The following is a 15,837-nucleotide window of genomic DNA, read 5'->3' as shown; positions in this document are numbered from 1 at the left end:
CTTAAATATAGGTAAATAATCATATTTTTGTCGTACACTAGACTTCAGTGATCTGATATCTTATGTTTTTTACTTAGTTGGTGAACCTAATTTTCTAACATATTAATAATATTTAATTTAAGTGGATTTATTGATGAATCAAGCACTACTGTAATTTTATAGTTCACACCAATCCTGAGACCACATTACTTCAAAGATATTAACTACAAATGACTTTGTTAAAGGTAAGTGTAAGTAACTGTAAATTTCTTACACACTTGCGGCCATATTTAAACCATTTTATTATGCATATCAACAACGAATATCACAGAAAACAATCACATATTTAAGTATCTTTACATACTTCAGTTATATGTGGATACAAAAATAAAAAGTGCAGGTGAGTGACTTCCAATTTTTACATTACACAAACATTCATTGTTACAACAAATAAGGCATCTGATATGCAATAGTAACATCTCAAATTTGGAATCAAAGTGAAGTAACCAAGTTAATATGAGTTGTAGTTAATAGTTACATTATATTTTTACAAATCTCTGGCAACAAACATAATTATACTTGATGGAAGCGGTAATGGACAATAAGGACATCAAATTACAAAATTCGTCTAATGTGTATATGTACAATATGGTTGCATGAATATTCTTATCAGTTTAGAAATGAATTGAGCAAAAATAAATGGTTTCAACATAAAATCTATATTTCACATTGTATTTTTATACTCCTTAGAATATTGCACTTCCTTAAAAATCCATTAAACGGATTGGCTTTCAGGTATATCTAAATATTCCTGTTAAAAAGTTATCTGGAGCACATTCTGTAGTTTTGAATTTAAAAAATTTTCAAGCTGAGCAATTGGATATATTTCGAGGGTTTCAAGAAAACTTCGAAAATAATATAGTACAAAAACATTTATATAAAACCGTTGGGAGTCTAATTACTAGATACTCTAAACAGCATTCTGAATTAATTTACAAAGCCCCTCACATAAAAACAATTCAAGATTGAGAAATATTACTTATTACAAATTTTATAGTACTTGTCTTCATAAAACATATGCAATTACCATGCATATTAAAAATATACAGTTTTATTATATCATGTATAGTACTCAAACCTGATTGTTTTGCAAAAGTATTTTATTTATGACTAGTATCATGTGAAGTTGAATATACTCACAGAAAATGTGTGTATTAATTATAAGGCTTCTGCTAGTAGTAATTACACTAATTGCTTAAAGGAGATCAGTTTGAGCCTAAAATGTATTGTGAATTGTGCTCTAATTGATGTAAACTAATATGTTAACTGGCCAAATATATGTTTTGATGAACTACTTTATCTGTTAATGTATAATTTGCTAAGAACTGCCATTTTTGTGTGATGTAGATGGAGAGCCACACAACGAAATTAAAAAATAGACGTAGTATCCATCCAGACCAAGATGTCATCATTAAGTCTACAAGATATACCTGTAAAAGAAACAATCCATGTATCACAACAAGGACTGAACAGCTATATATATAAGCACTCAATTTCACTTCATTACAAGTTAATTTTGATGCTAACTCTAAATTATTTTGAACATGAATTAGTTAGTGTTATTCTGAAAACAGTTTGAACAATTTATAAATGAAACTTCCTGGCAGATTAAAACTGTGTGCCGGACTGAGACTCAAACTCAGGACCTTTGCTTTTTGCGAGCAAGTGCTCTACCATCTGAGCTACCCAAGCACGACTCATGCTCTGTCCTCACACCTTTATTTCTGCCAATATCCCGTGTCCTACCTTCCAAACTTTACAGAAGCTCTCCTGAGAACCTTGCAGAACCAGCACTCCTGGAAGAAAGGATATTGTGGAGACATGGCTTAGCCACAGCCTGGGAGATGTTTCCAGAATGAGATATTCACTCTGCAGCAGTGTGTGCGCTAATATAAAACTTCCTGGCAAATTAAAACTGTGTGCCAGACCGAGGCTCGAGCTCCGGACCTTTGCTTTTCGCGGGGAAGTGCTCTACCAACTGAGCTACCCAAGCACAACTCATGCCCCGTCCTCGGAGCTCTACTTCTGCCTGTATCTCGTCTCCCTCCTTCCAAACTTTACAGAAGCTCTCCTGTGGACCTTGCAGAACTAGCACTCCTGTATGTATAAGTGAAACTTAGTTTTTATGGTATACCACATCTCAAAGTCGACAAATTCATACATATCAAAAATAACAATTTCAGTAGCTAGCCTTCATCCCAACCCCAACCCCTGGGTATTAGAGGCCGTTCCACTGATCACAGTATTGGACTTGCCAGTTCTAAAGTGGATAACTTTTACAGTCGTCAAAATTTCGCCTATTGCAGGAAAAAACTTAGATCCAGACCCAGTTAAAATTAAGACCAGATTTTTGAGATGCTTATAGGCACTATAGAGACCTATACCATACGTGTTTCGAAATTATGTGATTATTATAGGAGGCAAAGTAAACAACATAATTTCTACCAGTTAAATATTAACAACAGTGAAGAAAAAATTTTGTAAAGTGTGTATACAGTAAACACAATACAAAAAGTTTGAAAATATTAGTTTTGAGGTCAACAAAAGGAGCTTCCAATGATTTCGATAGTTTCAGAGATATGACATACATTAGAAAATGTTTCCTGAGGCTGGAAAATTTCATGCATTTAAAAAGTAGCATTACTTTGACTCTAACCGCAGATACAGAAATGCTATGGTGCCCGCCTGCAGATAGTGACTGCCGTGACAACATCGCAACATCAGTCCTTAAAAACGTCGGACGCCAACTGTTTTCAAAGACTGCAGTGCTGTAAATGCGAGTGTTTGTCTGGGAATTCGACTGTAAATTGAAATTGGCCTGTAGTACATCATTTCCTTTGCAAGTCAATCTCCTCTGTAAAAGTTGTTTTTAACTATCATGCCGGCATCGCTTGTTTACAATTGAACCTTTCAACAGTTGGCAGCATTGGTATGCGGCAGGTACTGGCTTGTTCCGTAGTCTCTTCTCTACAGCTCCAGTTGGCGGAAAGCCTTAGCATTGAATGGTTGTGTTGTTAACAGTGTAAAGTATGAAAGCCTGTGCAGACAGTCGGTGAGTGCGATTTAAGCAATGTGCAGTCACTGAATTCTTAACAGTCGTAGGTGTCACCCCAAAGGCGATTCGTCAGACAATGAAAGCACTTTACAGTGATTGTGTTGATGTGAGTACTGTGTGTCGTTGGGCGAGTAAGTTTAATGATGTTGAGGTGGCAACATTTGACCTGCATGACAAACAAAGAGTTGGACGTCTTGTGACAGCAACCATCGAGTTTCACAAGCAAAATGTTGACAGACTGATTCAGAACGATCGTCTTATCACTCAGAGAGAAACTACAAGTACAATTGGCTTTTCAAAAGAAAGTGTGGGTCACTTTATTGCTTTGCTTGGCTATCGGAAGGTCTGTGCATGATGAGTACCCCGAATGCTGACTCCTGAAATGAAAGAGCACAGAATTGAAAATTGCCAGGAACTTCTCTCGCATTACGAGAACTCAATTTTGACAGGAGACGAAGCGTGGGTCACCATTACGAACTGGAGATGAAACGTCAGTCTATGGAATATGGACACAGAGACTTGCATCAAATTCAAGACGCAGCCCTCAGCTGGAAAAATCATAGACACAGTGTTCTGGGACGCAGATTGTGTTATCCATGTTGATTTCCTTGATCGTGGAACAACAATAAATTCAGAGCATCACATCACAATGCTGTGACCTCTGAAACGACGGCTAACAAGGATCCGAAAGGAAAATGGAAATGTTTTCCTGCAACCATGACAATGCCAAACCACATATTTCACGTGCCACCACAGCAGAACTTCGAGACTAAATTTCACCATCGCACGGCATCCTCCACACAGTCTACATTTACCACCCTCTGACTTCCATTTGTTTCCAATAATGAAAGTCGATCTGCGGGGACATCATTGTGCTTCTGATGCACACGATGAGAGACCTGTGAGACTGTGGTTGCCGAAACAGTGCGTCGACTTCTTCCATGGTGGCTTCAGAAAACTTGTTCATCGTTGGCAGAAATGTATCCAATTGGCTCGTGATTAAGTGGAAAAGTGAATATTGGTAATTAAAGATCACATTCTAAGGATCATTTCTGCGTTAGATATATTAAAATATTCCCACCCAAACCCAATTTACAAAGGTGGAGACATTACTTTTCATTCAACCCTCGTAAATAAATGTCCTTCACTGCACATACAATCGCGTTGTCTACATTAACCAACATTTCTAAAAGCAAACGGGAATATAAAAATACAGGCACCTTTCAAAAACAGTTCAGCATTTATGTGAAAGCGAATATCGATTGCCGAAGTAAAAATTCAGCAACTAGATCTGTATATCTAGAATCAGTATGTCTATATGAACATGTGTTTACACGAACAACTGAAAGTAGTACTGTTAATCGGTACTTTCGAAGTCCAAAGATATTCTAGAAATACAGTAACTAGTACATGTTGTGTTCCTACTCAGGTGCAAGCTATCTTCACACTATTTCATGTGTGCCAAATACAGATAAGGTATGAAATATAATCATTCGAAAAGTAAACGCAGACTCGATCGAAAAAGAATCACATATGTAGTTCGCTACACATGCACGCTGTGGTGATGTGAATGCAAGTATTGTGTTGGGCAATAAGACCATAAACTGAAACTGGGCTGTAATACTCTTCAGCATGTAACCTCGATTTTCTAGTATATCGATCTCCACTGTAAAAGCTGTTTTTGAATTACCTGCTATTAGTTTCCAATTTCCAAAACCGCTTACAAACTTACAGTGTGTGGATACTGCCTGCTAGATAATCATGCAAATGTGACTCGACTGCTGCAGACAAGATGTTTCTGTAATTTAGAAGCAAACATGCAAAGCAGTCATTTTTTTCATCATTCCTTAATTGCCTCAAAATTCATAGAAGTATGTTCTGTATATACAACTAAATGAGAGGCAGTTTGTTTTTTGCCATGCACATTTCGCTTCTTTTATTTCTGATGCATCTACAGTGGCATATAATACACGTTTCTTTTTATATGTATTGTAAATGTATTATATAGTAGTTCAAATAACTCTAAGCACTATGGGACTTAACATCTGAGGTCATTAGTCCCCTAGCCTTAGAACTACTTAAATCTAACTAACCTAAGGACATCACACACATCCATGCTCGAGGCAGGATTCGAACCTGCGACCGCAGCAGCCACGTGGTTCGGAACTGAAGCTCCTAGAACCGCTCGGCCACAGCGGCCGGCTATGTAGTAGTTACAATATGCTACTACGTTATATTTTGTCATGTTTTTCTCTTGTTTTTCGGACCAGCACAAATTTCGTGAGGTTAAATTATTGTTTGGTGTTACTTATGATTTGCAGTTCCACATTAATAGTCCATACGTGTGGTCCTGGAGATGTGTTCTTTCGAACCCCATGCTCCATCTGGCTGATGGAGGGAAAAAACGCTGGAATTCGGACCTCTGGAGCATGGGGACCGAATCAAGACATCTTCAGAACCACACATACGGACTAACACCCAACCACAATTTAACTTCACGAAATTTGTGATACAGAAGAGAAAAACATAACAAAATGTATCATACTAACGTATTGTAACTACTACATAATACATTTCTTATATGTATGAAAGGAAACGTGTGTTACAGGCCACTGAAGATGCTTCATAAATAAAAGAAGTGAAATGCTCATGGCAAAAAACAAACTGCCCTTCATTTAGAGGCATAGACGGAACATACCTCCCTGAGTACAAATCAGTACACATCTCGCCTGCCTGTGCTGCGAGAAAGAGAGATAACTATTTAACGCACTTCCGGAAATTAGTTCGTCTCCGACCAACTAATAAATGTGGTGACAATTTTGAGAACTAATGTGCCCAGGAAACGCACAATCTAATTTTCTCCTCCTCCGATCATGTAGTGTGGAAATGGCACGTGTCATTTAAGATGATACTGAAACGATTACCTGGTCAGTGGAATCTACGTCTCCGAGGATGTCATTTGAGAATTAGCGATACAGTATATAGCTAAAGACCAAAACTTCGTACGCCAATCCGTTTTCGTTTGAAACTTCACTCCTTCCACAACATAAATATTTGAATTCAGAAAGTTTGCGTACCTGCCATTCGTAAGCGTTGCGCGACTCCTTGCTGAGTTTGTCCAAATCGTAAGGCAGTCCGGCCAGCTGACTGTACACGTATGCGCAGACAGCATCAGAGTCAATGGCTGGCAGCATGGCCCATATTCCGTCCAACATGGCGCGTGACATCGTAGCAAAATCTTCTGGAGGTTTCTTCAGGTTAGGAACGAAAACTTGCTCCAGCAACATTGAACACAGTTGACGGGTTTCTTCAACGCCTTCTGGGCGGCATATGTTGAACCTGTATGCACACAGAAAAGCATTGTAGCCAGGACCGTAGCTCGTATTTCCTTAACGATTTACTAAATCCTTCCATTATTTGTCGAACATTACTTAAAATATAACTTAACTACATAACCAAGGCGCATTTTATTGGTCTTACAAGACACCTTCATGTTATGTTAAATGTCGTGGTTGTTTCTAAAAAGATAATTTCTTTTTCACTTTTTTTTAAGGACACGCGAATTAATGAACAAAACAGCTCAGCTCCCAGTAGTGGTGGCTCAGTCGTAAACTGAATATCCAACAAACGGCATCGAAGACATATCACGTAGAACAATGAAACAAGGAAATGTAAAGCGACCCCTAGACGTTCAACAACATTCACAATAACTCCCGGACGCGCAAAAATATTGACCGTGTAGGAGATAGATTGAGAGGTTGCGCAATAATTTTAAGAACATCAAAAACTATGGAAACATATTGCGCTGCTTGAAAATATTGTGCTGTCTGTAGGTAGTATTGTAAATTTCTTTGACAGTATGTCGCGTGCTACAAGAACGATGGCGATTTCTTATTGTTGGATGGAGAATGAGATCAAAACAAGACGAAAGAACATTATTATTAGAGTACTTAAATATTTTCGGCATTGTGGGATGTTACAGCAAATGAGTAAAAAAAAAAAAGTGTTGAGAATGATGAATTGTATGATTCGTTGCACAGAAAATAGGGAACAATCACGAAGGAAGATGTTTTAAGAAATTTATTTCATATATGGCTATCAATATCATAGCTAACACTTGGTTTAAGAATCATGAAAGAAGGTTGTATACATGGAAGAACCCTGGAGATACTAAAAGGTATCAGATAGATTATATAATGGTGAGACAGAGATTTAGGAACCAGGTTTTAAATTGTAAGACATTTCCAGGGGCAGATGTGGACACTGACCACAATCTATTGGTTATGATCTGTAGATTAAAACTGAAGAAACTGCAAAAAGGTGGGAATTTAAGGAGATGGGACCTGGATAAACTGACTAAACCAGAGGTTGTACAGAGTTTCAGGGAGAGCATAAGGGAACAATTGACAGGAATGGGGGAAAGAAATACAGTAGAAGGAGAATGGGTAGCCTTGAGGAATGAAATAGTGAAGGCAGCAGAGGATCAAGTAGGTAAAAAGACGAGGGCTAGTAGAAATCCTTGGGTAATAGAAGATATATTGAATTTAATTGATTAAAGGAGAAAATATAAAAATGCAGTAAATGAAGCAGACAAAAAGGAATGCAAACGTCTCAAAAATGAGATCGACAGGAAGTGCAAAATGGCTAAGCATGGATGGCTAGAGGACAAATGTAAGGATGTAGAGGCTTATCTCACGAGGGATAAGATAGATACTGCCTACAGGAAAATTAAAGAGACCTTTGGAGAAACGAGAGTCACTTGTATGAATATCAAGAGCTCAGTTGGAAACCCAGTTCTAAGCAAAGAAGGGAAAGCAGAAAGGTGGAAGGAGTATATAGAGGGTCTATACAAGGGTGATGTACTTGAGGACAATATTATGGAAATGGATGAGGATGTCGATGAAAATGATACGATACTGCGTGAAGAGTTTGACAGAGCACTGAAAGACCTGAGTCGAAACAAGGCCCCGGGAGTAGACAACATTCCATTAGACCTACTGACGGCCTTGGGAGAGCCAGTCCTGACTAAACTCTACCATCTGGTGAGCAAGATGTATTAGATAGGCGAAATACCCTCAGACTTCAAGAAGAATATAATAATTCCAATCCCAAAGAAAGCAGGTGTTGACAGATGTGAAAATTACCGAACTATCAGTTTAATAAGTCAAGGCTGCAAAATAATAACGCAAATTTTTTACAGACGAATGGAAAAACTGGTAGAAGCCGACCTCGGGGAAGATCAGTTTGGATTCTGTAGAAATGTTGGAACACGTGAGGCAATACTGACCCTACGACTTATCTTAGAAAATAGTTTAAGGAAAGGCAAATCTACATTTCTAGCATTTGTAGACTTAGAGAAAGCTTTTGACGATGTTGACTGGAATACTCTCTTTCAAATTCTGAAGGTGGCAGGGGTAAAATATCGGGAGTGAAAGGCTATTTACAATTTGTACAGAAACCAGATAGCAGCTATAAGAGTCGAGGGACATGAAAGGGAAGCAGTGGTTGGGAAAGGAGTGAGACAGGGTTGTAGCCTCTCCCTGATGTTATTCAATCTGTATATTGAGCAAGCAGTGAAGGAAACAAAAGAAAAATTCGGAGTACGTATTAAAATCCATGGAGAAGAAATAAAGACTTTGAGGTTCGCCGATGACATTGTAATTCTGTCAGAGACAGCAAAGGACTTGGAAGAGCAGTTGAACGGAATGGACAGTGTCTTGAAAGGAGGGTATAAGATGAACATCAACAAAAGCAAAACGAGGATAATGGAATGTAGTCGAATTAAGTCGGGTGATGCTGAGGGAATTAGATTAGGAAATGAGACACTTAAAGTAGTAAAGGAGTTTTGCTATTTGGGGAGCAAAATAACTGATGATGGGCGAAGTAGAGAGGATATAAAATATAGACTGGCAATAGCAAGGAAAGCGTTTCTGAAGAAGAGAAATTTGGTAACATCGAGTATAGATTTAAATGTCAGGAAGTCGTTTCTGAAAGTATTTGTATGGAATGTAGCCATGTATGGAAGTAAAACATGGGCAATAAATAGTTTGGACAAGAAGAGAATAGAAGCTTTCGAAATGTGGTGCTACAGAAGAATGCTGAACATTAGATGGGTAGATCACATAACTAATGAGGAAGTATTGAATAGGATTGGGGAGAAGAGGAGTTTGTGGCACAAGTTGACTAGAAGAAGGGATCGGTTGGTAGGACATGTTCTGAGACATCGAGGGATCACCAATTTAGTATTGGAGGGCAGCGTGGAGGGTAAAAATCGCAGAGGGAGACCAAGAGATGAGTACACTAAGCAAATCCAGAAGGATGTAGGTTGCAGTAGGTGCTGGGAGATGAAGAAGCTTGCACAGGATAGAGTAGCCTGGAGAGGTGCATCAAACCAGTCTCAGGACTGAAGACCACAACAACAACAGCATGGCTATGAATAAAAGTAAATATAGACCTCTGTGTGTACATTACTTACTCGAGTATAATCATTAAGTGCACATATTATTGCATGACACATCTCCATAACTAGGTCTCTAATACTGACAGTGAAATTGCACTTGTAATGATTTTTTTCCACTCTCAATTGTCCCTAACAAGTTTTAGTGAGTTAGTTTCGACGGCCCTTTAACCAGTTTTTAACTACCTTCTTTTCTGCTTGCAGTGAAGTAGAACAATTATCACCGTAGCAGCGCCTTTATCGTCAAACTTTCGAACTGCAAAATTATTCCACAATGTTACTAACAATGTAATTGACAGTATTACTGAGCCGTCTAGGGAGAACCTCAATAATACTGCGAGACATTATTGTGTAATGCATGCCATGAGGTGGGAGGTTTCTGGGACCCCTATGCTGAAAACGAAATTTAAGGCGCAACATACCTGAAATTTTTGATTAAAATTAAGTAACATTTAGTTAAAAATTCCGTTTTGATCTTACTGCGGTAAATTAAGGCAGCAGGAGCATACTTTTTGTCGCACAAAATCACACGTTTTGTGCTCTTTTTTTATGGTATACGTAATCGAACTGTTAGAAAACTGAATTTTACAGTCTGAAAAATTATAGTATCTCTGTAACAAGTAAATTTTCACATAGAACTGTATTCTATGGTTTAACATTGCACGTAAAAATTGCTTTCAATAAGAACAGGAAGAAAGTCTGTAAAAGTGGCATTCAGTGCTGGGATCCGCAATTTTCTTTATCACCACGGAGAACACGAGTATACTTGATCTTAAGAAAAACTTTAAATATTTGAATGGAAAAACAGAGGACCACAATACGAATGTCCTGAAGTTCTTCCTCTGAATGACCTCTGCTAGCGTAACTATGATCACTAACTATCGTAAAACTGTCGTCCCTTCCCGTTCTTTCTTAGCTATTTCACTATCATCTTCCTCCGAAACGTTCCTACATGCACATTTTGTACTATATTAAAAAAAAAGAAAACAGGTACGTGTCAACAACGCAGGAAGAAGGCGATAACGCAACTGACAGCAAAACATTGTAAAGTTGGTGATTTAAGGAGAATAGGGGATATAAAAGCATTCCGTCAGAACTGACGTTGGGAAGCGAGTCTGAAAATCTTCGAACAGCTGAGGGACCTGAGTTAAGACTATTCACTGTGTAGGTGCAGCTTGAATGACATGTGACATTCTCTGTTGGGACGCTTATCCACCTAAATCGGAACGATCCACTGGTTACCCACTCCTTTGTGAAGAGAAAGTGTTTTCTATTCACTGTGATTGCTTAGTAAACGTAACTAGTATGAATGCATGTGGATTGTGATAACGTATTCGTATTGTTGATGATTATGGAAGAAATGGGAAAGGACGAAACCCCATGTCAGCACGTAACCTACCAACGTGCTGCTAATTATAACGAATGAATTTCAACGTTCACACACTTGCCGGTCAAATACAGCGGTTAGAATTTCTCCTCCCACCAGCAATGTTCTGTTTCTAACGGTAAACCGAGAGTAGTTACAAAAGACCAAGGGCGCCAATACCCGGGGAAAAAGGTGGGCCACCCCCCCCCCCTCCACCCTTCCCTAGCTCTCAGTGAATGGAAAATTATACTGCAGTCATGTGTTTTACTTTCAAGAAAATTATGTAAAAAGTAGGTATTACGCAGATTTTTAACAAGCTCGAAACTAGGACGTATTTATAACTACTTACAAGTCACCATTCGTCTTGCTGAATATTACAAAGAGTCCATCCCTCCTCCCTAGAATGCCTTCCCCCACCTGCAAACTATCGTATGGGGTCCCATGATTGCCTGTTTGCAAATACACTCTGTATTCATTGTAACTGCTGATATCCCGTTGCCACTGTACTGTAGGACGCAGCGAGATAAGTCAAAATAAAATGGAGCAACCCATGGGCGCTGACTTTCCTAAATTTCTGTAGGTGCATATCAGGCTTGTGTTTTGAGGGTAGTCTAGATTTTTGTTAAAATGATTACCTTTTTTGTTGCTACTGGACTACAGGAACTAGCGGACGACATATTCTCGGATCCCTGATTTTTTGACTGCAGGCGCTTTTCACCACGTTCAGTGTCAGTAACATTCACCTATGATGACGACGACAAACGTATGGCGAATTTGTCCAAAGCGGCTCGCAAACCTACTGTTCGAATTCGAAAGTATATAAAGGGGTAACACTCAGCATTGTGTTTCAGCTTTCCACACGCGTCCAGTTATCGTGCCACATTTGAAAATTGCGAAAATTGTTGCGCACAGAAGAGCTTTTGCTTCACGCATCCGGTCAGTAGACTTTCTTCGTTGTACTAACTATTAACGCGGTAACACCTCTTTTTTCTGAAAATGAGTACTTCAAGGTCTACAGCCGAAGCTCCCGTGCGCTTCCAAGCCATTGTGTCTCAGAGAACAAACAAAACGATGGCAATACGGACTACATGAAAACAAATTCATTGAAATCGTAAACCACGCAGGTGTTGTTACCTGACTGAAACAAAAGAAGAAAAAAATCAACAACGGTACTGAGGTGGTAGGTCACAGCCGGCTTGCTCGTGTTTCGGTTTGTTCTTTGCTAGTGCTCAGTATCAGCAAATATTATTTTGAAACAGCTGTTGACGGATGGAGTGAGCGAATTGTAGTGTATCCTTTGTAGGTAAAGGTAAAAGTAAGTCGGAAAGGCGGGATTCTATTTATGATATACAGCACTTCCATTGTTATTGTGGGGACTGCCTTTTACTTGGGCTGAGACAGGCAAGGAAGGGAGGAATGTGTTGCCTAGTTGCTTTCGCACAAGCAGTTTTGAAACAAACAATTACGTTTTAGACGATAGAAATATTAACATCCATCTTAATGTTTTAATTGCTTATTATTTTTCGGTAACGGTAAGGGAGAAATTTTTATTTTATTTTGTTTTATCAAGATAAAAATGTGGTGGATGCTTCGCATACAGACGATTATTTATGTGGGTATTCTAGCCCCGGGGCGACCACGTAGTCGCCAAGCATGGTGCAGCTCAGAGATGATGTGGAGTGCCGCGCGGTAAGTCGTTTTCTGCACCGGAGTGGGAACGAAAACCCATGTTGAGTTGGTGGAAATGCACGGCGAGAAAGCATCATCATATGAACAGTGGTTAGATGGTGTACATGCATCCAGTATTGTCAAAGACGTCTGTATGACGAAGAACGAATTGGCAGATTACATATCTGTGAAGAAGCGTGGATGACCAGAGAAGTGGAAACACTGCTGCTCCAAGAGCAGCCTATCACAGTTGAAGTGTTGGTGCAGACAGTGTGTCGGGTCTCGCACGACGGTTAGAAGAAGCCGAAAGCGGCCGCCGAATGGGTTCGGCGACTGCTCATAGACATCTGCTGAGGATTTGGGGAATTCTTGTAAATTTCGTGCAGCTATGGCTGGAAGGCAGTACGGGAAGGTGTCGTCGTTGAGTGACTGTAGGAGATACAAGATGACTTGGACAGGATTTGTGATTGGTGTAAAGAATGGCAGCTAACTCTAAATACAGATAAATGTAAATTAATGCAGATGAATAGGAAAAATAATCCCGTAATGTTTGAATACTCCATTAGTAGTGTAGCGCTTGACACAGTCACGTCGATTAAATATTTGGTCGTAACATTGCAGAGCGATATGAAGTGGGACAAGCATGTAATGGCAGTCGTGGGGAAGGCGGATAGTCGTCTTCGGTTCATTAGTAGAATTTTGGGAAGATGTGTTCCATCTGTAAAGGATACCGCTTATAATACACTAATACGACCTATTATTGAGTACTGCTCGAGCGTTTGGGATCCCTATGAGGTCGGATTGAGGGAGGACATAGAAGCAATTCAGAGGCGGGCTGCCAGATTTGTTACTGGTAGGTTTGATCATCACGCGAGTGTTACGGAAATGCTTCAGGAACTCGGGTGGGAGTCTCTAGAGGAAAGGAGGCGTTCTTTTCGTGAATCGCTGCTGAGGAAATTTAGAGAACCAGCATTTGAAGCTGTCTGCAGTACAATTTTACTGCCACCAACTTACATTTCGCAGAAAGACCACAAAGATAAGATAAGAGAGATTAGGGCTCGCACAGAGGCATATAGGCAGTCATTTTTCCCTCGTTCTGTTTGGGAGTGGAACAGGGAGAGAAGATGCTAGTTGTGGCACGACGTACCCTCCGCCACGCACCATATAGTGGATTGCGGAGTATGTATGTAGATGTAGATGTACTGGCACATCGGATGGTAGGCATGGGCGAAATATCGGAGCACGGAACATTCCAGCCTATGACTCGAGACTGGGGAAGACCTGCAACGACGAGGACACCTGCAATGGACGAGGCAATTCTTCGTGCAGTTGACGATAACCCTAACGTCAGAGAAGTTGCTGCTGTACAAGGTAACGTTGACCACGTCACTGTATGGAGAGTGCAACGGGTTCAAATGGCTCTGAGCACTATGGGACTTAACATCTGAGGTCATCTGTCCCCTAGAACTTAGAACTACTTAAACCTAACTAACCTAAGGACACCTCGGGCGATGTCGATATTTCGCAAACGACTTTGCGAGGTAGGTTTACGACACCGCTCGCTGGCTAGAAGGCACGGCCCGGCGGGCACTGTATACAAATGTGAAGTAATCGGGGCAGTACAGGGCACCGACGTGCTGTGAAGAAACCATACGTTTCAGTTACAACAGCGTCTAGTGATCTCCGTTTAGGGGCCGAAGTGGGCTGTCGAAAGCTGACGTATTTATGAAAGAGCATTTCACTTGTCCCCTCCAGAGGAACTGCGTTGGAGTCGTAGGGAAAGATGTGTAAATAAGCGAGCACAGTGGCTCAAATCGAGCAGTTGCGTCGCCATTCTGCCCGCGTCTACAACTAGAGAGAATGACGATGGTTTAAAATGCAGGCCAACCACGGCGACCTTCTGGTGATGGATGTCGGTGGTCAACCGGCCCGCTGGAACAACCTCCAACGTCCGCTGCACGGACGAGCCATTGCTGTGACGGGTCGCGTCGCACCTCGGAGCTACACCGGCGCAAGGAGTGAGAGGACTACTAGCCTGCGCTCCCTGGTTGGCATCGTCCGGCGGACTGCAACCTGCTGTCTGCAGAGGCGGGGTCGGGGCACGAACTAGAGGCCTCCCGGGTACAGAGCTGTCTGCAGGAGCTGAATAAGCTGCCCTGGGCGGACGGTCGGAGACGCTACGGCTCACAAAGACAGCGGTCGGCTGCTTCCCTTCGGCGCTCTACACGGGGTCCACGAGTCGCGCTTGAGGGGGCAGTCAGCCGTGCTACGGGCGCAGCAGAGGACCGCGGCGGCCACGTAGCTGTGGCGTGAACAGCAGCGTCGCGCTACGTCTGCAAGGCTGGGGGACCGGACGCCGGCGCTGCAGATTCCGGCACTGGCGTGCGCGGCGCCGACACCGAGTTCACAGAAATGCCCGTCGTGCATCTCCGATGTAATAAAGTCAGTGACACACTTGCCCGTGTTTCTCTGCACGCTTCGGCGTGAGTCATCCCTCCCTCCCAAACTATGCCTCTCGGTCGTCGTGACTTATTACAAACCCTGAACTCGCGGGGTTGTAACGCGTCAGATAGAACGAGTGCTGAGTTCATCATGATCTCCCCGAGAGAAAGAAGCAAAGCAAGCAATGGAAACTTGAGGATTCGCCAGCACCGAAAAAGGCGAAGACGGAGTCATCATCAGACGAAGGTGACGCTGACTGCTGTTTGGGATTGCCGTGGTGCGGTGCTAATAGATTACACACGCAAGGGACAAACCATCATAGGAGTACGCTTTGTCAAAACGAAGTGAAGTGCTGCAGGAAGCTGTCCGAGGTGGGTGTTTTTGCTCCACGACCACACCCCGCCTCATTCTGCGCAGGACGCAGCAACACGTGCTGCTTCTTTGAGCTATGGAATTTTGCCTGAGCCCCATACTCTCCTGACACTGCACTCAGTGACTTCTCACTCTTTCCTCCGATGAAGAATCACTGCCTGCCAGGCATCTCCAGAACGACGACAAGATCTTAGTGCTGTACAGTTTCTTGAACGGCCAAAATTCAGACTTCTGCAATCAAGGTATCTGCCGAGCCATCCTCCAGTGAAAGAAATGTGTCGCACTGAAGGCTGAACATGTAGAGGAGGACTAACTCTGTAACCAAGTTTACTAGTCACTGCTTGAATTTTTCGAAGCGGTAATATAAGCTTTATAGCTGCCCCTCGCACATACACCATGTGATCAAAAGTGTCCGGACACCTCGCTGAAAATGACTTA

General features: G+C 41.4%; 1 protein-coding gene across 2 annotated transcripts in view; it reads right to left on the bottom strand.

The window, feature by feature from the left end:
- Positions 1-264: 264 nt before the first annotated feature.
- LOC126457195 (uncharacterized) overlaps positions 265-15,837 on the bottom strand; it is a 161,932-nt gene continuing 146,359 nt past the window's right edge. For both annotated transcript variants that reach the window (XM_050093298.1, XM_050093292.1), the window contains exons 5-6: positions 6,172-6,433; positions 265-1,469 (exon numbers count right to left, since the gene is read on the bottom strand). In XM_050093298.1, coding sequence (XP_049949255.1) covers positions 1,302-1,469; positions 6,172-6,433 — 430 coding nt within the window. In that variant the 3' untranslated portion in view covers positions 265-1,301. The remainder of the gene's footprint in view (positions 1,470-6,171; positions 6,434-15,837) is intronic.

The sequence above is a fragment of the Schistocerca serialis genome, chromosome 1 (assembly GCF_023864345.2).
Source record: "Schistocerca serialis cubense isolate TAMUIC-IGC-003099 chromosome 1, iqSchSeri2.2, whole genome shotgun sequence".
NCBI lineage: Eukaryota > Metazoa > Arthropoda > Insecta > Orthoptera > Acrididae > Schistocerca > Schistocerca serialis.
The sequence above is the reverse complement of the archived record's forward strand: the minus strand, read 5'-3'. Positions and strand labels throughout refer to the sequence as shown.